Source organism: Poeciliopsis prolifica, unplaced genomic scaffold (assembly GCF_027474105.1).
Source record: "Poeciliopsis prolifica strain line A6 unplaced genomic scaffold, Auburn_PproV2 SCAFFOLD011, whole genome shotgun sequence".
NCBI lineage: Eukaryota > Metazoa > Chordata > Actinopteri > Cyprinodontiformes > Poeciliidae > Poeciliopsis > Poeciliopsis prolifica.
In genome coordinates, this window is record NW_026562386.1 from 6,116 (window position 1) to 27,390 (window position 21,275).

A 21,275-nucleotide genomic window follows, 5' to 3' on the forward strand; every position below is an offset into this window, starting at 1 on the left:
AAAAACTGTGCTGAAAGCGAGGAGCTGCTCGACGTGATGGATGTGCAGGACGATTTTCTGAAACACTCGTTTTTCTTTACAGCCCCAGTATTTCAGATCTAATGCTAAAATATTGTTGATGGAAAAAAGAAATTATTGTGGCTTAAAAAAAAAGAACAATGACTTTCTGTTTCTTTTTTTTTTGGGGGTTGAAATATTTGTAAAAGTACAAAGAATTCAAAAAAACAAAATCCTACAAAAAAATTAAATAAAGTAAAAATGAAAACAGCACCAAACTCCACACTGCATACACTTATAGCAATGCACAGACAATAAACGTGCATGAGAGTGTTTGAAATCCTCCTCTCTGTCTGTCTTTAGGACTACACAGCATTTCTTTCCATCAGGCTTTCACACTGACTTTCCTCCAGCAGAGGCACTGAAACCTGGCAAACCTCTGCCAGCCACCTCCGATGCTCATAATCATTTTTGTTGCAGCATTTATAAAGGCAGTCACTTTTCCTGCAGAGTTTTTGAATTAAGTGCCCCTAGTCTGCGTAATATATCCCCCATCCAGCGTGCATCGGCGCATCATGTTGCCCAAGAAATGGCAGCACTGTGCTCTTTGGCTTTCATACGCAAAGCAGCAATACTGGAGGACTTGCGGTCGGGATCCATGTTGAGATCGTACGTGTTGATGCCCGCAGCCATGCCAGGAGAGCCGCCAAACAGGCTGCCCATGTGAGGCTGTCCGACATGTCCCCCGGGACTCGATACGCCCAGGAAGTCAGAGACCCCACTGGCAGAGTGGGGGTGTGGGGTCATGCATGTGGTCACGGTGTCACAGGGAACAACGCAGCCAGGGACGGGAGATGCTGCACTGCTGCCGCCGATCCAGGAGGGGTTCTGGATCTGAAAACATTGTCAAAAAGGTAGAGGTAGAGGTGTCATAAAAAATATATAAAATTATTATGTTTGATTTGTCATATTCAGTCAGAATGATTACGCCTCTCTGCTGGTTGTTCATACAGTAATCTTATGTTATGGCCTTCACAATAATGAGTAAGAGAGCGAGCCTGAGTCTGATTCAGCCATTACTGAGCCACGCGACTAAAGAAGCTGTTCAAAGGACACATTTGTTCCTTGCTGGCTGCAAAAAATTGCCCCTTTAGGACAGCAAAATTTATCTTGATGTTAATCTTGCTTTAGCCACACTTTTTTTTTTCATTGAGCGAAACAACAAAAGTCTGTAAGAAAGTATGCAACGGGACATGAGAGAGTTTAGAAGGAAAGCCCATACAGTTAGGGCCAGAAATATTTGGACAGTAACACAATATTTGTGAGTTGGGCTCTGCACGCCACCGCATTGGATTTGAAATGAAACCTCTATAACAGAATTCAAGTGCAGATTGTAACGTTTAATTTAAAGGGTTGAACAAAAATATGTGATTGAAAATGTAGGAATTGTACACATTTGTTTACAAACACTCCACATTTTAGGAGCTCAAAAGTAATTGGACATATAAACATAACCCAAACAAAAAAGTTTTTTCTCAATATTTTGTTGTGAATCCTTTGGAGGCAATCACTGCCTTAAGTCTGGGAACCCATGGACATCACCAAACGCTGGGTTTCCTCCTTCTTAATGCTTTGCCAGGCCTTTACAGCCGCAGCCTTCAGGTCTTGCTTGTTAGTGGGTCTTTCCGTCTGAAGTCTGGATTTGAGCAAGTGAAATGCATGATAAGATCTGGTGATTGACTTGGCCATTGCAGAATATTCCACCTTTTTGCTCTCATGAACTCCTGGGTAGCTTTGGCTGTATGCTTGGGGTCATTATCCATCTGTACTGTGAAGCGCCGTCCGATCAACTTTGCAGCATTTGGCTGAATCTGGGCTGACAGTATATCCCGGTACACTTCAGAATTCATCCGGCTACTCTTGTCTGCTGTTATGTCATCAATAAACACAAGTGACCCAGTGCCATTGAAAGCCATGCATGCCCATGCCATCACGTTGCCTCCACCATGTTTTACAGAGGATGTGGTGTGCCTTGGATCATGTGCCGTTCCCTTTCTTCTCCAAACTTTTTTCTTCCCATCATTCTGGTACAGGTTGATCTTTGTCTCATCTGTCCATAGAATACTTTTCCAGAACTGGGCTGGCTTCTTGAGGTGTTTTTGGGCAAATTTAACTCTGGCCTGTCTACTTTTGGAATTGATGAATGGTTTGCATCTACATGTGAACCCTTTGTATTTGCTTTCATGGAGTCTTCTCTTTACTGTTGACTTAGAGACAGATACACCTACTTCCCTGAGAGTGTTCTGGACCTCAGTTGATGTTGTGAACGGGTCTTCTTCACCAAAGAAAGTATGCGGCGATCATCCACCACTGTTGTCTTCCGTGGACGCCCAGGCCTTTTTGAGTTCCCAAGCTCACCAGTCAATTCCTTTTCCTCAGAATGTACCAGACTGTTGATTTTGCTACTCCAAGCATGTCTGCTATCTCTCTGATGGATTTTTTCCTTTTTTTCAGCCTCAGGATGTTCTGCTTCACCTCAATTGAGAGCTCCTTTGACCGTATGTTGTCTGGTCACAGCAACAGCTTCCAAATGCAAAACCACACACCTGGAAACAACCCCAGACCTTTTAACTACTTACTTGATTACAGGTTAACGAGGAAAGGCCTTTTGAGTTACTTGCAGCCTTTGGAGTCCATTGTCCAATTACTTTGGTCCCTTGAAAAAGAGGAGGCTCTGCATTACAGAGCTATGATTCCTAAACCTTTCTCCGATTTGGATGTGGAAACTCTCATATTGCAGCTGGGAGTGTGCACTTTCAGCCCATATTATATAAATTGTATTTCTGAACATATTTTTGTCAACAGCTAAAATAACAAAACCTGTGTCACTGTCCAAATATTTCTGGCCCTAACTGTATATGCGCTTTGGAGAGATTGATAAGGTGTGCACTGTGTCTACAATCAGGGTTTCAAAAGCAACTGCATCAAGGAAATGAACTACAACTGCTGCGTTCCTTGAATTAGGCCACTTTCAAACCAATATCGGAAACCTGGACAAGTTGCCGGTCCATTATAAGCATGGAACATTGTTGATATTTATCACAATATTATGCTGTACTGGGATGTACCTGTAATATTTTAAGACATCCCTTGCTAACCTAAAGACTTGCTAAAAGGTTTTATCGGCTATTCAAAAGTTGAATCAAAGGTGAGTATGTTGCCGTCAGAACTCATAGCAGCAAACTGCAGCCAGCTAATATAAATAAAGTTGATGTCTGAGCCACAGCGCTTGGCACAACTCTATTTTAAAATGATATTTTGATGTTTTCAAAAAAACTTGGGCTTCACTTGAACATTTGTTTTTCAAAATCCTACATCCGCTGAGTTGGACCATTCTTGGCTGAACATAAATCCATTGATTGATTGCTAAGCTTTTTTTCTAGCTATAAAAAAGAAGACCAAGATTGGCAACATAAATCAATTCAAAAGTGACAACAAGACTGACCAAACTTGAACTCAACTATTCCATTCTTATTAAAACAAAAATCTCTTGCGCAGACTCCTGTTAGCACTCAATAAACCAAATCTATCTGTTGCATTTTGAGCACGATTTAACATGTTGCTCCTGTACCTGTGCGTAGTTCTCAGGACGCGTTAGGAGCGGCAGCTCGTAAGCAGTTGAGAAATGTGTTCGGACCTGCTGCATCTGACCAAATCGTTCCCTCTTCCTCCACTTCGCTCTCCGGTTCTGGAACCACACCTGCAAATGGAAAACAAAAGTTTACACATCTTTGAAGAGAGCAAGAAGTTTGTGAAGTTAAAATGAGACTGGAATAGCAGAAATGTAGTGTTACTAAAACCCAAACACACTTTTGCTTGAGATCAAAAGGAAGGACTTTTATCTGGATGTTTTAATTGGGAATCTGATTCTTATAAAAAAAAAAAAAAAAACCCACAACCTTAGTGTGAACTCACAGACTCAAAATTGCAACTCAGAGGCAATTAAAGCTGTGTGAGTGTGACTGAGGCGGAAAAGGAAGCGGATGATTTCGAAACAAATTGCTACAGAAATTTACATGTTTGTAGCTCTAAAATCATCTCACCAATGCGTATTTGTTGTCTGACCACAGAGTGTGTGTTTTATCTTCCATAATTGCCTTTGACATCTAAATTCATTGTGTTTACTGCAAAAATTAGTGTGTTTGGCTTTCTAGTGGAGAATCTGAAAGTAATCAAAATGTGTTTTTTTCTCTTGCGCTGTAATCATCTACCTTTTTTTTTTGTGCAAGCAAATCTAAACATCTAAATGTAAACATTTGATTTTATTGTCTCCTGAAAATGTCTCTTCCATTGATGTTACCAACCAGACTATTTTTCTGGTGCCCTCCTGATATCGTGCAAAAAGGGGGAATGGAAAAGTGAGATAGGATGATAATTGGTGTTTGTTTGGATCTTCCCTTTTAATTTCCTGAAGTCTAAAACCTCTGGCTTTGAGTCACGGTCTTCTTCTAAATTACGAAGGCACGCCGATTTGAGGCCATAATCCGTCTTTCCTTGATGTTTGATATGTCTTCTTTTGAGCCTAATCATCACCACCCAGTCGAAGACTGCTGTCTCCGAAGGTCACTTTATGGATTTACTGTAATGATCGAGCTCGTCACGTTCTTCCTCAAATCCTGAATCCATGGACATCTCAGTTTTTGCCCTGCTCCAAGTCTGTTGGCTATTATGCAGCTCTAACATATTTCTATGTTGCACACACTGCCTTGTGACAGTAATTGGTAAAGACCTTGACAGCTTAAGTAGCTGGTAGACTCTCAATGAGCCTTTATTTATGTTACTGCTCCAGAGAGAAAGAGCAGAGAAATACCAAACTGGCCCCAGCAGGAGGGCTGTACGGGGGCTGAAAACACTTTGAAGTGAGAGCGCGGCTCGGAGGATTGATAACCTGCCTCTGCTGTCACTCATTTCACCTTCCAAACCAAGTAGGAGAGGAAAAAAAAAGAGGGGCTGCTGAGCCTGGCTTCAGTTTTCCAGCTGCCATAAAACTCCAACAACATAACAGGAGGATGTCTGACCAGTGTTTATGTTCATCAGCTATTTTTGTTCTCATTTTCTGCAAAAAAAAAAAATCTCTAAGTGGAGAACTTGATATTCCCTGTAAGGTCATCAGAGGGCACCTGCGGACTGAGGTTAAAGAGATACTATGAATGTTTACTGTTTTCATTTGAAACTCGTTAAAAATGCAGTTTATCCAGGAAGACTTGCAGCAGTGCTTTCCTGTGCTGTTTGTTGTAAACTTTTACCGATGCATTAGATTCTGCAACATATGCTTGCATAGTGTTTTGTTTTTGTTCTGGAGAATGGAAATAATGGTGTCGTGCTTATAGTGCTAAAGATCAAACATTCGTCTGGTTTACAAAAAGCTTAATAGTGCTAGTCTGTCTGTGCTAAAATCATTTAAATTTAAAATGAGGATGACTTAAAAACACCATTTTTCTTCTTGTTGCTAAAATGGTTTCACATTCTATCTCAGTTTAGCAGACAACTTGACATCATAACGTAACATTGCGGATATTCCTCGGCCCTTTGAGATGCGCTCTGAGCGTCTCGCCCTCTGTCTCTCTGTAGGTGGGATCTGCGTCTCATCTTTCATCTATAAACTCATGTGGACACCTGTGTTTCCCCGGAGGACTCCACGTCCGATGCCGTCTCGGCTCCCTGGACGTATCAGAGCTGCGAATCTCAGAGATGTGACGATACTGAAGCCCCTGACCTGTGACCCCTGACCTTCACATGTAGTGTATGTGGCTCAGATCTGAATTCACCTTCTTCCTTTGAAACCCTGACTAAAAAAGCAAACAACACCGGCCCTGGCGTTGTTTAACAAAAAGGTGCCCTGTTATTTGATGTGCGTGTATGTGAAACATGAACCACTGAGGTCTGTTTGCTCTCCTTTCTTTTGTAAGAAAAAAGCTATATGTTTTGGAGAATGCTTTTTATCAGTAGTTTAGGGTGCTCTAACATTTCTTTGCTCCAGATGCTGACTGATGAGTTTTTTTGTTTCTTTTCTTTCCCTCTTACATGCAAATTACCTGGATGGAGCACAAAACCCTATCCTGTGGCTGAGGCATCTTGTGCCTTTTATCTTTTTAACCTGAGTGTTTAAGTGGACTGCTGGGAGAGCCGACGACTGTAAAGCTGCATCCATCTGCAGCGGGCAGGTCAGTGATAGCACAAACTGCAGAGCGGCATGCCTTTAGACTCTGGAGTGAGTTACGGCCCTGGAGGCTGCACAGATTTCCTGTATTTCTCGCTCACCGTTTCAGCTCATCATCTGGGTGATTGTTTTTGATCAATCTCTTATCTCATCTAAATTGACGGGCACGGAAAGAACGAAGCCAGATTTAACATATTAGGCTTGTTTTGGCCAGAACTTGAAGTAAGCTGATAACAGTCGCTGACGAACCAGCGGAAGCCCATGGGAAAAGTTTCACACCTCCTGGAGACCACAGCGGGACACATTCTTGTCTGAACGGGTCTTTAATGAAAAAACAAGGAAAATCCAAGGGCTTTGGTTCTCATCCACATGCACCACACAAACATGGAGCAGATATGGTGGAGGTCTCTTTCACTCTCTCTGATGTGGGAATGCATTACAGCAGTTGTGACCAGTTTCTAAACTAATTGAGCCTAAAAGGTCAAGGGCGCTGTGAGCCTCAGCTCATGGAGAACCCGACAGAAGAGATCTTGCAATTTCAGGAAACTAAACTTTGAAAGTGCAAAGGGATAAAGCCATCAAGACAATCCTAAGGAAAAACATTGCAGAGCCATGTGTTGATGAAAGTCTGCTCTCTTTAAACTGCACATATGAGGCCCAGGCAGCTCAAACCTCAGCCCCCTGATCCACCCTGGGCCCCCTGGCCTCTGCAAGCTCTCACTCCCCCACACTCTCTCTCCCCACTCCCACATTACTAGATAAATCTCTCATGTTGTTCTGAGAGTGACTTTATCTCTGCAGATGCTGAAGGGTGCAGGAGGTTTTGTTGTTTAAAGCCTTTTCTCTTCAGAGCTTTTTTTTTAAAGCATTGTGTCCAGAATAAATGTATCCAACGTCCATTTAGTTGTGTTGGCTCTTACCTGCACTCGGGCTTCGGTCAGGTCAGTCCTCAAGCGAGCTGCTCCCGGGCGTAAACGTCAGGATAATGCGTCTTTTGAAAAACCTTCTCCAGTTCCTCCAGCTGATAGCTGGTGAAGGTGGTGCGGTTGCGTCTCTTCTTGCCCTTGTTGCTTTCGCCACCATCGACTTTTTCCAGCGGACTCGCCAAGTCATTGCTCGGCGACCTTTCAGAGGCTGCCTTGACACCTTGGTCCTTCACAGCCAAGTATCTGGAGTCCATTCCAGGTGGATCAGAGTCTGGGGCCAAATCAGAGTCTGTCAGGCCTGAATTGTCCTTACCTGCAGAAACAGGAAGTGTGTGAAACTCTTAAAAGTGTTATTCTTAAGAAGAATGATTGGACTGGAACAACTCTTTGTAAATTTGTTGCTATTAAACTGAAGATAAATTAGGAAAAGGGGAGTATTTATAAGAGTAATGTATTGTAGTGGGAAAATACAGTGTGATTTTCAGAAGACAGAAAGACGCAGAAGAATATATGTGTTTGATACATTTGGTCCTCAAAGGTATTTACATTTTTCAGGTGACCTTATTGGCCTGAGTGCTCAGTATATATATTTATATATATATATAAATAACAACATGGGAACGACATAACCAAGTGGCAGGCATAGTGTACAGAAACATCTGTGCAGAATATGGACAGAATATGGACAAGATCAAAGTGGGAAACACCCCCAAAGGTGGTGGAGAATGCCAGAGCTAAGATCGTGTGGGACTTCCAGATCCAGACAGACAAAATGGTGATGGCAACCAACCAGACATTGTCGTAGTGGATAAACAACAGAGGAAAGCCGTTGTGGTAGATGTAGCAATACCAAGCGACTGCAACATCAGGAAAGGAGCACGAGAAACTGGAGAAATACCAGGGCCTCAGGGAAGAACTGGAGAGGGCCTGGAAGGTGAAGACCACAGTGGTGCCTGTGGTTATCGGGGCCCTCGGGGCAGTAACCCCCAAACTGGAGCAGTGGCTACAACAGATCCCAGGAACAACATCAGACATCTCAGTCCAGAAATGTGCAAGATACTGCGCAGGACCCTCAAGCTCCCAGGCCTCTGGTAGAGGACCCGAGCTCAGAGTCAACACTTTTCTTGCCTTGGCTCACATGCAAAAATCTGCTGAATATTTTGGTCATAAATCCAACAAAATCTTCCAATGAAAATCTCTGTGTGATATTTTTTTTGATCTTGGCCCATCATAAAGAATTTTCCTCCTGGGAATAGACATGGATCATCTAATTAGCTCTATCTAATGTCAAACAAAAGAAAACAAGGGTCTCCTTTGACCAAACTTCCAGGAACGAGCCTCAGACAGAGCATTCAGATATAATGATTTCTTTGAAGGACCAATATTTTAATTTATGAGGTCTGACGGGGCGGAACAAAGACGTTTCTCACTCTGTGTGATGAAACTTTGTTGTGAAATGTGTTGCCACAGTGTTTAGTGTGTGCTTGTAAAACTGGCTGCTTAACCCAGTAGACTACAGATGTTTTTTCTATGACTGACTGAACGTTGCAGATTTCACTCCATGACTAAGACTTCTTAACCATCAGCATTGTCCTCAAGACACACTCATAAACACCTCTCTTTTTTTTTCTCTCCACTCAGTTGCTGTTTGTCAGTGAAAATATCTCAGAGTGCCTATCGAGTCATTTCTGCACCACTATTGTCACAAATAAATTGACCAGTTTTCTACAGATCCAAAAACAATTTTTAAAAATCTCTCACTCTCCCTGTCGATTGCGCTCACATTTGATTTCTTCATGGCTGCAGTTTCGCTGTAAAACCTCAAGCCGCTCTCCGATCATAAATTTCCACAGTTTTGCTTCTGCCAGTATTCTGTTGTGAACTATCTGCTCCTTTGGAAACGTTGCCTGATCCAGAACAAAGTTGGAAAAAAAGGACTGCTAATGCATCGTCTCAGTAAAACACATTCCCATGTAGGACATGGGAACAGGCTGCTCAGTGAGAGCTGTCTCACTCAGTTTCAGTAACACGACCTTTTATCAAATTATTTTTAGGACTGCTGACATCTAAAGCTTATCTGCTCATCCAACGATTTATCAAGGTGAAACTGGGAGATGTTTTGAAGTTTCTATAGCACTTAAAATGTGGCAAACATCTTTATTATTTCAATTATAAAGCTGAAATTTCAATTTAAATCTTCCAGATGGTATTGAACTTTGCATATATATTATATTTTCTTGAAAGATGTGGAGTGTGCATTGTGAGTATTTCTAAGTTCAAATCATATATCAGAAGACACCAAGTTCCTCAAAGTGCCATTCTGGGTTCACATCTTTTCTTTTCTTTTCTTAGCTGTGTTTTTATTAGGTCAGACGATTAAACAGATCAGCGACGCTTAAAGTTATTTCTTCACTGACAATCTCCATTCTTACAGAGGTACAGAATAATCCTGTAATTAACTCCCTGGAAAGAATTAGACACAGATGAATCACTATAACAAACAGCTAAATTCGGACTGATAAGAAAAATAACTTAAGGTTGATATGGAGCAGATAGTTCCATATCTACCAATAAACAGGAATTGTTCTCGCAGAAGCACAGTCTCTGGAATAGGACTAATTTTTGATTGAACTTTGTCCCTGTGCCATAAAAAAAAACAATTAATAAGAAACACTTGTGCAATAAGTGCAAGGAAATTTAATTTTTCGCAACCTAGGACCATTTCGTGGACGTTGATGTCATGAAGGTAACCAGGGGATAACAGAGACACACAGTAGGGGATGCAAAGATTGAGGGAGAGAGAGGCAGCACCCTGAAGAATGCAAAATCAACAAGATGTCTGATTTTGAGTAGACATAGAAACTCTTAGTGATTCAGGAGGTGTTGAAGAAAAACTGAATTGCTGTCCTGAAAATACAAAGAAGTATTTAAAACAGGAAGAAAGCTGTCTTTTTTACTTTTTTTCCAACCTCATGGAAGCTTCAAGTTCTCTACTCATAATTAACTTACTGTCAACGAATCCACGTTGATATAGTGTTATTGAAAGATAAAGGATTTAAATAAAAATAAAAGGATATTTTTAAATATAGTAACCTGTAGATAACATATTTGTTGACATCGTTATTTATTTGACCACTTTTTGCATTTTAAACCAACATAACTAAATTTACACAACTTTTATTATTATGGAGAAACATTTGGCCCTCTGGTGAATTTTCTCTAATAGACGCATATTAGAAAAAAATAATAATAATCAGGTGCTAATAGCAAACCAAACTCTCCAATACTGGTTTCAACATTTGAAAACAAGAAGACTGCATGTTTTTTGACTGACTTCAACAAACCTTTGGCAGAATTCTGACTCATTGGAGTTATTATTTGATATTGGATATTGATATCATAGCATAATTGGAAGATTTTAGTTGAAATGGTTGCACTCAAGGTACAGATCAGGCTATTTTTAGGTGTTACGTCTAGTAGCGAGTAAAGTTGGGCCCATGCAAAGGCTTGACGTTTTTCCGTTCCAGAACGACTTCTGATATGTGTCTGGTATCATTGTTGCGTTGAGTCGACTAATTGCTGTTGCCATTATGCGGTTCAGGTGTGTCACTCCTAAATAACCTGTGCCCCTCCCCCTCACTGACCACTTATAACTCATCTGGAGGTTCTCCTGCTTGCAGCGGTGCAGCTGTGCATGCAGACATACAGATTTAACTACATTTGGAAGGTGTTTTACTTTATTTTTGTTTAGTTTTACAAAAGGCTTCATAAGAAGCAAATCTCTGCAGCATAGTTGGAGATAGACTCCTGGCGTACATGACCATGTCTTCCTATTGTGCTTCAAAGGGGGCAAATGTCAAACTGCTGTTGCGTCATGTTTTCTTTGCTGGGACTCATGGTCCCCATAAAGCACTCAGGCTGTTTGAAATCATGAGGCCTCTCTCTGATCAAAGGATTTTGCCCAAACAGCATCCCTAAAGTTTTCTGGCAAGACCGTGATATTGTAACAATCTCCTGCTTTTAATTCATTCAAATCTGTCACAGGTGAGACAAATATTAAAACCTCCTGCCAGCAACACCATATATGTCTAGATGTAAACTCCGGCAAAGACATAAGGACTGTATTTGGCGTTTCATCTCAACATATGTCAGACTTTTAAATGCAGCTCACACAGAACATTGAGGCAGAGACATCGGTAGAAGCACATCTAATTTTAATTTCGTCTGTCTCAGCAACATTGTTTTTTCTGGAGCTTTGCATGTCAACAGAGAAGATGCCTAACAATTAGGTGCTTAGAAAGTAGGTTATAAAGAGCAAAGAAAACTTCCATCTGACTTCACTGCAGTCGGCGTAAAACGTCTGCTTCCAAAAGCAACATTTATATGTTTACTGCTCTAATAATATCCTTGACTCACAGTGCAATGCACAAAGTGAGGTTGTGTGCATGTCGATGAACAAGTCCTTACAGGCTAAAAGGTCAAAACCGCCCGGACAGATATTACTGCTGCAACATCAAAGAGTAATTTTAACTGGCTGTAAAGCGACAGGGCACCTTCCCTGGCTTTTTACTGACTGCCCTGACTGGGGTCAGCTCACAGTGTTAAAAGGAAATACTATAAATTACACACCACATATTGATAGGGAGAGCGATTAACCACATGCTTCCTAAACAGAAGATGAGCTATCCAATTTTGAAGGAGCAAAATGAGATCAAATATGGAAAAGGAAATGCATAATATCAATTTTATGACCTTTGAGCAGGATCTAATCTAAAACAGCCACAATATTTTGTCATCATTCATTTGTTTAATTATTAATTATTTATTATTATTATTATTATTATTATTATTATTATTATTATTATTATTATTATTATTATTATTATAGCTACAGTCATAGTAGTAGTAGTATTCAATAGTATAATTTTTTTACCACTAGAGGGGGACAAAAGCTGTTTGCAACCTCAACTCAACATCAACACACAGTGCCAGCAAAAAGATTTAAAAATTCTTATCATATTTAGAATATAAGACAGCAACATTACATTAAACACAAGGCTGAGATAGTAGCATATTAGAAAAGTGTCCTGTTTATTGCCAATCCTCTTGCCTCTCCGTTTGCCGATCACTCGATATGTGTGAACAATTTTGGCTTCTTCTAAATTACTTTTGGTATAATTATAAAAACAACATTCTCTAATCTAATATATATATATATATATATATATATATATATATATATATATATATATATATATATATATATATATATATATATATATATATATATTATATATATATATATATACCTTGTTTGGAGAAATTATTTAAAACATATAAATTCAAATGACGTGCTTTGCACCACGGCTGAAGATCTTATCAATGCTTTTTATTTGACAATCTTCAAATATGGATGACGAATGTTCAAACAAACATTTTCGGGGAATATAATTTTGCTTTCTTTTATAAAAATGACATGCGTCATGTGCCGAAACGCGTTGCGAGTAAGGGTCTAAATTGAAATGAAAATAAAGCTTCTTTAAGAGCTGGAGAAAACATTAAAGCAATGTTTTTTTTAACTATCATGGATAATACAAGGTCATGTGAAACAAACATGCAGTCAGTGAAATAATTTTGATTCATTTAAATCTGCCTGATCACACACTCTTTCTCTCGCTCATAGTTTCATTACCAGTTTGATTTAAAATATTTGTTCCCATGCAGTCAGTTGTTTATGTTTATAAAATCAAAAACCAGGTTTTTGAAAGAAAAAAAAAATAAATATATATATATATATATATATATATATATATATATATATATATATATATATATATATAAATAATTTGTCTTCGACTGATCATCCTCCACAATGCATTCATTTTAAAGTCACAGTCTGAAACTGCAGTTTAATCTATGTAAAAATCCACAAAAACAAACAGGAGCTAATATTTCTCCTCATATGTGACCTTGGCGAAACCCGCTCACTAACACCAAGCTGTTAGGAGAGTGTTAAATATAAGGTTTCTACTTTCTCACGCATTTCCTTAACACATAAAAAATAGGAGAAAGACAAATACGACCATTATATTTTGTAAAGTAGTTTCATGTTCTCCGCTAACTGCTGCAGTTGAACAACGCCAAACATTCAAACCTGTTATAAAGTTTTAGATGATTAGGATTTGGTGAAACCACAATGCCATGCATAACAGCTACCTTCACAAACCCATGATTTTGACCTCGCTTCACTCTGAGCATTAAAACATTTAATTCGCTCCGTCTGCCTTATCCAGTCCTGCTTCTGTAGGAGACTTCAGTTTACGTGACACAGAGTCAACGACCAAAAGAACTCGTGGACTTCACGAGCATTTTTCTGTCCGGCTGCTCTCAGTCGGCCATGCAAACTGAGCCTAATGTAAATTATCCTGCCAAACTTTAGGCTAAATGGTAAAATGATCCCGAGTTCCTGTCACCTCCATTCACGTCAGGGACTTGCTGAAGCGTTCCTCGGCCGTCCGAGCCGCTGGGCTGGTTCCCATTACACCCTGCTCCAACCAATCTGTACAGACGACTGTTATCAGAGGCTGAAGTGGTTATGTTTGGGTCAAAAACTGGCACAAAGGGGAACTGAAAACTCTGAAGAGTGACAAAATCTCAGGATGCTGAAATGATATCCAAAATGTTCTTTAAATGCTCTGAAGAGCCTGCAGGGTTATATCCCCCCCCCCCAAAAAAAATAAAAGCCAAATGATGGCTTTTATTAGTTTAAATTGTGTCACCAGTTAAATATGACAAGGGATCACAAGCATTAATGGATTATAATGGGACCTGTTATACTGTTAAACTGGAGCAATGCTGAAAGCTGCAGCAAGTTTGAATTTGACACCAAAGAGTTTCATCCTGAGTTTCAAATGATTTCTCTGCTGCAAGCTCAGAGGAGTACTCACCCTCTTCTCCAAACATATGAGGGGCAGAGAAGCCAAGCTAAAGGTCAACACCCGCGGACACAGGGAGAAGACATGGGGACATCAAAAGAGGAAGTCTCTAGGGACATCAATGTTATTGACGTATTGATCAGTCTGCAGTGATCCAATCAAAAATGTAGATAGATAGATAGATAGATAGATAGATAGATAGATAGATAGATAGATAGATATAGATAGATAGATAGATAGATAGATAGATAGATAGATAGATAGATAGATAGATAGATAGATAGATAGATAGATATAGATAGATGGATTTCTGTCGTATTTTTCAAAAGTTCTGCACTTTCACAATATGCTTTCATGCAAAATTAGTTGCACAATTTCATCTCATTTCCTAAACTATAATGTAGCTGTGCACAGTTCCTCAGTGTTTCCTTAAGCAGCCAGACTTCCTTGTAATCTTTGAAAGTTGATCTGAAGTGTTTTTAGAAAGGTTTGCTTGACAGGAGACACATCCTGGGAGCTGTGTCTATAATCTTGCGGTCTACACAATATAGATTTTATACTGCTTTTATGCTCATAACTAATGATGGTAGTTACATCATAGTATAGTCACAACCAAACATTTTGACTGTCAGTTTTGATTATTAAGCACTTTTTAAGGAAAGGTGCTTTATCTTGACCTTAATGCTCTTGACCATCTGGCCTGGCGTTTTGTCTTGGCATGCCGCTCCAAAATAATCATTTGCAACACTATCCTTAGTGAGTACTTCTAAGTTTTCTTTACTCATCAATCAATTTCTTCTCAAACAAAAAATCCTATGGATGCTTGTTCGGCATATCGTCATGATGCCATTTATGTGATAAAACCTGCGTTAGTCGAATGCAGTGCCTTTCACTCTGTGTTTCCTTCTGCCCTTCTCATAATTCAGCGTGCCAACGCACCGAGCTCTCCTCCGTCCTTGGCTATACTCAGCTGCGTGACTGACAGCCTGCTGGCTGTAAACACCACGTTTAGTGAGCCAAATGTAGGTAAATATTTGTCAAGCAACCGTTCTGCTTTCCGTCAGACTAAAAGCGTCTCGGTTGAAACCACCTGAGGATATCAGACTGCATATCACATCACCAGAACCCATCTTTGAAAGCTTAAGCCCCTTCTGGGTGAAATACATCTCTGATAAAGGAAGTGAACCACAGATGAAATACTTCAGTATTTTTTGGTAGGGAACACAGGAGGAATCATTTATCTTTTTCTTTTTTTTTTTTCTTAAGCAGGTTCAGCATATTTCCCTTCCATCTTTTAAACTCAGTCAGAAATCATTTAAGCCATTCAAATCACGAGTAAAGCAGCCTCCAAGCCGACTCTTATTTTCTATGTTTTTGTTGTTTTTTTTTTTTTTTATCAGGCCACGTGAGACGTTATTTAATTTCATCTTTGCATCAGCGATCCTAAACGCGGTTAAAGTAGGAACTGGTCTGATCCAAAGCTTGAGGAGGTTCTGAGGAGGAGGTTTGTCAGTGTGGGGTCAAGTCAGTGTGAGACAAGGTGTGTGTGTGTGTGTGTGTGTGTGTGTGTGTGTGTGTGTGTGTGTGTGTGTGTGTGTGTGTGTGTGTGTGTGGGTGTGTGTGTGTGTGTGTGTGTGTGTGGGGAGGGGGTCCGAAGGGGAAATAAAAGCAAACAAAAAGGTTTGACATCTGAGTCGTATTAATGGCGGAGTTCCTCTGTCTTTAGGATTTATATATATATATATATATATATATATATATATATATATATATATATATATATATATATATATATATATATATATATATATATGTTTTTCCCCTGCCTTTTCCTTCACGGTGAATCCGCCGCTGAGCTGTAAAACAAGAACACCAGACGAGCCGCTCTGGGGTTTTTTAGACCTTAAAGAACCAACCTGGCCCGGATGCCTCGATTTAGGAATCGGCCTGCATTTAAACAGTGATGGAACTATAAAGTAATGATCCTGAAACGAGAGGTTTTGACGCATTTCGAACATTATTCGTCTCATTGGATTTGTTGCAAAACAAACACAAATAATCGAATAAACGATTAAATCAATCAATCCATAAATATATAGAAATATATTTTTCTTTTTCTTTTTCTATCCCGCATCCTGAGTGTTTACGGTTTTTGAACTCAGCCTAACAAGTGCCTCGTTTACAACGTAATATAAAATTTTATTTCATCTCTGTTTTTTTGCCGGATCTATATCAGGGTTAATGGGTGCTAAAAACTTAACAGCCGGTTTTAAGAGACCCACATGAGCTAAAGATAAAAAAAAAAAAAAAAAAAAGAAAGAAAGAAAAATAAAAAAGAAAAAGAAAGAAGAAGAAAAAAGAAAGGCAAAAAGGAAAAACAAGATTATCTCACTGGTCCTGACAAGATGGAGCCATAAAGAGCTACCAGAGGACTAAGCTGTCAAAACATCTTAAAACTGCTCTTCAGATTCATGGCAGGAATGATGAATATGCAGGTCGGAGAACCGCAGCGAAATATGACGCATGCAGGAGCGCTCTGCCATGTCCAGAAACGTCCACTGTTGAGTTTGAACTTTTGGTTTTAAACATTAAAATACGTTGTTTTGGTTTTTTAGCTTTTTAAATAGAGCTCGTTCTCATAAAAAAAAGCAAATTACCTAAATGTTTATTCTTAAAATAATAATGATAATAATATTAATAATAATAAAACATTTGTTGAAAGCGCAGAGGAGTTTGATAAAAACAAAAATAATAACGAATACCAATGCTTTGTTGTGCAAAAAAAGAAGAAGAAAGAAATAGAAAACACCTGAGCGCGCGGTTTTGTTTACTGATTACTGATTTGTGTTCGTGTTATTATTTAAAGTGGAGAGAAGTAACAAAAAAAACTAACAATGTGTGTGTATGTGTTTTTTTTAATTATTATTTAATTATTTTAATTATAATTTTCTACAACCAATTTAAAATATTCTTGGCTCATTTGTCAGTGGAGATTTTTTGAGTCTTTGCAATAATTCGTCTTTGCAGTTTAATCGCGGTTCATCGAGGATTTGCGGCATTTTCGGTGAGAAACTGGAATCAACTTTAAAACACGCAGGTTCTATGTGAAAGACAGAGGGGGGGAAAGTTTATCATTTTAAAGTCACCCTAATTAGTCCCCAGTTGGAGCAATTTTCCTTGTGCCAATTAATCTAACTGGACCCAATCAACCCGCGCAAAGACACACAAATATGATCAATCTGACCTTCTTCGCGTGCGCCATCTGAAAACCCGTTAATTCAATTGTCCGACTCAGCTCCGATTTTAAGGATTGCAATGCAGATTAGCACATTAATTGCGCCGTAATTTGATTTTGATGTCCAAACAGACAATTTGATAGTTTGAGGGACATGGAGGTCAGTCGTCTTAATAATAGGCTGCGCGCTCTGCAGCTGCAGGGCCATATGTTTTGGTTTGCTGCTGTCCTGTGTGCTGCTGCTGCTGCTGCTGCTGCTATTCAGGAGGATGCTGTAGTCGAGATGACACGAAGAGGATGCAAGGCGAATTTTATTTTCAAAAAAACGAACTTTGGACAGATGGAGCAGCTTTTTTAAAATGTATTTATTTTTTTTTCTCCGGCACATTATTCCATCCAGTCAGGCGGATTTTGAGAAAGCCGAGCAATGAATGATGGCTGACAACATCCAAACGGTTTTTGGGTTTTTTTCCCCCCTGATATAGAGTTTTAAATGTTCCACCCTAATTATCATCTCTTTTAATAAGGAGCTTTTATTTATTTATTTATTTTTAAAATAGTAACCCGTGTTTTATTCCACTCACCATAGCACAGGACGAGCGCTCCGTTGTGTCCCCTCTCGGCAGCAGCTTGTCTTCCGCGGGCGGTGTTTTTGCAGGAGGACCTCTGCATGAAGAGCTGGTATTTGCTGAAAGAGCCTTGCCCAGCTGCGGCGGCATCCAATGACTGGCACTCCTGCTGGAAGGGGCTCCGGGACTTCTCTCCGTAAGCCTGACCTTTGCTGGACAGGAAGGCGGTGGAGCTGTATTTGATGTCACTAGCTGGAAATGTCCTAAAGTGGTCCGCCTGGTGATCCCTACCTTGAGCAGCAGAGGGGTTATAATACGAATTCATGGATGTCATGTCGCTGTATGGGACACAGGTCTCGGCGTTCATGACTAAAAAAAGAGTCAAGGGAAAAAGGAGTCCAAACTTTTTTTTTCTTTTTTTTTCCCTCTCCTCTTTTCCCTCCCTCTCTATCTCTCCTCCAGAAACCCCTTCCTCTCCGTCTACCTCAAAACGCACCCGCACGCACGCACGCACGGAGAGGCTGCAGCCCGCAGCAGAACCGCAGCTGGGTTTGGTTATGAAGCGATTCAGATCTTTTCCAGGAACCACTGCTGTTGACCAAACACTCCGAACTCCCCCTCAGGTTTGAGTAGAGTTACACAAACCTCCGTCTCCCCTCGGAGGATGGGACCCAGATCTCCCGGCCTCAGGAACTCTCCCAAGTGATTACGCTGATGACATGAACGACTTAGGTTGCTTGTTTGCTAAAAAAGAAAAAAAAGGGGGGGGAAAAAAAGCAAAACAGGGGCGTGGGGCTCAACACATGACATTAATGTGATTTGGAGATGAATAAAAAGAGATGGGTGACAGACAGCACCGGGGCGGAGAGGGATGGAGAGAGCGCGCAATTTTACGCTTGATTCGCGATGGTTCATCAAGGGCAAATTATCCATATTCCGCAGAGTGGAGCTTCTGAATAAAACTTTGTCTTCAAAATTTTGAAAGAAGCCTTTTATGCTTTTTAGATCGGATTTTAGTCGCCTATTTCATTGAGGGAGAGAAAAAACAACAACAAACAAACAAACAAAAACCATGCGGGCCAAATAATCTGCAATTTTAAAGACAGAAAATAAAGAAATCGGTTTACTAAGTTGGCCAATCGATTCATTCACAGTTTTGTCATATTATTTAAAAAAACAATACTCAGACCACGAGTCAGAATAAAAATGCATGGCAAAAGATCATTTCAAACGCAGCTTGTCAGTTCTTTAATATTAAATTGAGGATATGACGTAGTCCACTGCTGAGACCCAAGGTGTGCTGTCATCTGTAACCTGGCGTGTTCTTGCACAGCAGCCAAAGGGTTTTCAGATTATATATATATATATATATATATATATATATATATATATATATATATATATATATATATATATATATATATATATATATATATATATATATATATATATATATATATATAGTCAGCTTTGTGGAGTTTCTTATGACTAAGTTTGGGAGCAACAATAAAATTCACATTTGAAATACTGCAAACAGCAATTCACGTTCCTTCTTTTTCTCTTCGTGAAATTTAACCAGGACTCCACCAATTGAGCCTCCATAAGTCTTGCAAAAAAAATAAATAAATAAAAAATATTAGCTTTTTCAGAGTTCGGGATTTATTTATTTTTATGTTTAGAAAAGGTCGATATTTTTGAGCGGATTTGGAAGGAACCTGTAATAAAAGCACTTTGACCAGCAGTGATAAAAGAGAAGCTGCACACAAGGCGAGCTCTTCTGACACATGTTTCCGGTCATTATAAGACTCTCTGCTCCATCTACTGTAAGTCTTTGTATTAGTATATCTTTTTTTTATATGCAGATGTAGAAGTCGTTGATGTAATCTATCAGACACATCATGTTCCAATGCAGAGTCATGCTCTGTCCGTTGAGAAAAGGTAATATATTGCTCAATGTGTCAAAAATAAATGAGTGCATTAAACTAAAGAGTAAAACAATAAAATAAAATAATTGCGAAATGAAATGAGTAAATACACCATCATTAATAATAATAATAATAATAATAATAATAATAATAATATTAATAATAATAATAATAATAATAATTGCACTTCTGCTTTTGTTGAAAAGTTTTCCAAAAACCTTATCAGTTGTTATTACTTTTTGCGATGCAATTAAAATGAAACATAACAATACACTTTAACATTTATGACACTTTTTTTTCCTTAAATGCCTTTTTCCAAACAGAACTCAAAGAGTGCGCTCCGAAATCATATCCAGCCAAAAAGGGAAAAAAAGGAAGAAGAAAAAAAATGAACATCCTCAAAGTGAGAATCTATATGCGGGCAAACTACACTGAAGACACAAATGTATTCTCATAGTCATGCACACATGGTGCACACATGCACTCATACAAGCACATGTGTGAGAGGGAGCAAAAAGGCGAGAAAGCAAGTGAGGGGAAGAGGAGTTGAAAAGTGCTGATTGCTTTTCAAATTGAGCCCCTGAGACTGAGAGGTGTCCATATTTCTCATCTTCATCCCTGCAGAAGTACCTCCAACACAGCAGTGTGTGAGTGCCTCTTGGGAAGGGGAGGCAAAATGACTTTGCAGCAGTTAGGTTCCATATCCTACATTCAAAACAAATATCTAATTACTCTCGGCTCTGTCCATCTGCATGTCAGCAGCGTGATTTATGGCACAGAACCAGACTTAATAATCACTGGACCAGATTTCAGTCTGTAGGAGTACCGTGTTTCTGTCCATCTCTGCTATTCTTAGCAGTGAGGTGTTGCTAGATGGCAACCGAATTAAAGAATATTTACGTTTTGTCACGTGTTGTGCATAAAGACTTCTTTGTGACCTGCAAGATTAAAAAAAAAAAAAAAAAAAAAAACCCTGAACAGTCAACAGACAAACTGAGTAAGAGAGGCAAGGCTGAGGTTTGTTGTTGTTTACTAGCAAGGTAGCTCCAAGATGTCTGCAGCCCTGGAAATAATGGTGGAAAACAAAGTGGTTTTTATTTCCTTTGGCACATTTTGAGGTTGGTTCACACAATGGTCACAAGAAAACTCTTTTATTTCACAAGAAGGAAAGATTTTGCCTCTTACTAGCTGTAATTGCTCTGTTATAGGAACCATTCATTGCATGTTCTTTCAAAGCCAAGGATGGTCAGTGGGGGAGTGGGAAGGACTGTGGTCATCACTACTTAAAAATTATTGGCGTGTCAGTTTTTCTGGTGGTGTGCATAAAAGCTTCCCTGCCGACAGAAGGCCCACCTGCACTGAATAATGGAACATACACACACTGACACACACATTCACAAAGAGGATCTGTTCATGCAGATGCCCAAAGAAATGAAACCCTGCAGCTAACAACAGTAAACACAAGGTG

At 39.5% G+C, this 21,275-nt stretch overlaps 1 protein-coding gene across 1 annotated transcript; it reads right to left on the reverse strand.

Moving 5' to 3' along the window:
* Positions 1-552: 552 nt before the first annotated feature.
* Positions 553-18,249, reverse strand: alx4a (ALX homeobox 4a). The gene is made up of 4 exons (XM_055036844.1): positions 17,894-18,249; positions 11,697-11,721; positions 3,629-3,730; positions 553-891 (listed from the first exon to the last, which is right to left on the reverse strand). The coding sequence occupies exons 1-4, from the start codon at positions 18,247-18,249 to the stop codon at positions 571-573; spliced, it is 804 nt and encodes a 267-aa protein (XP_054892819.1). The 3' UTR covers positions 553-570.
* Between the last annotated feature and the right edge of the window lie 3,026 nt (positions 18,250-21,275).

Excerpts from the sequence above, each read along its gene's own strand:
- alx4a (XM_055036844.1), bottom strand. The coding sequence starts at position 18,249 with ATGAACGCCGAGACCTGTGTCCCATACAGCGACATGACATCCATGAAT. Across the intron at positions 11,722-17,893 it reads CTCGTCCTGTGCTATGGTGA|GGCAGTCAGTAAAAAGCCAG; the intron begins GTGGAATAAAAC and ends GACCCCAGTCAG. Across the intron at positions 892-3,628 it reads GTCCTGAGAACTACGCACAG|ATCCAGAACCCCTCCTGGAT; the intron begins GTACAGGAGCAA and ends CAATGTTTTCAG.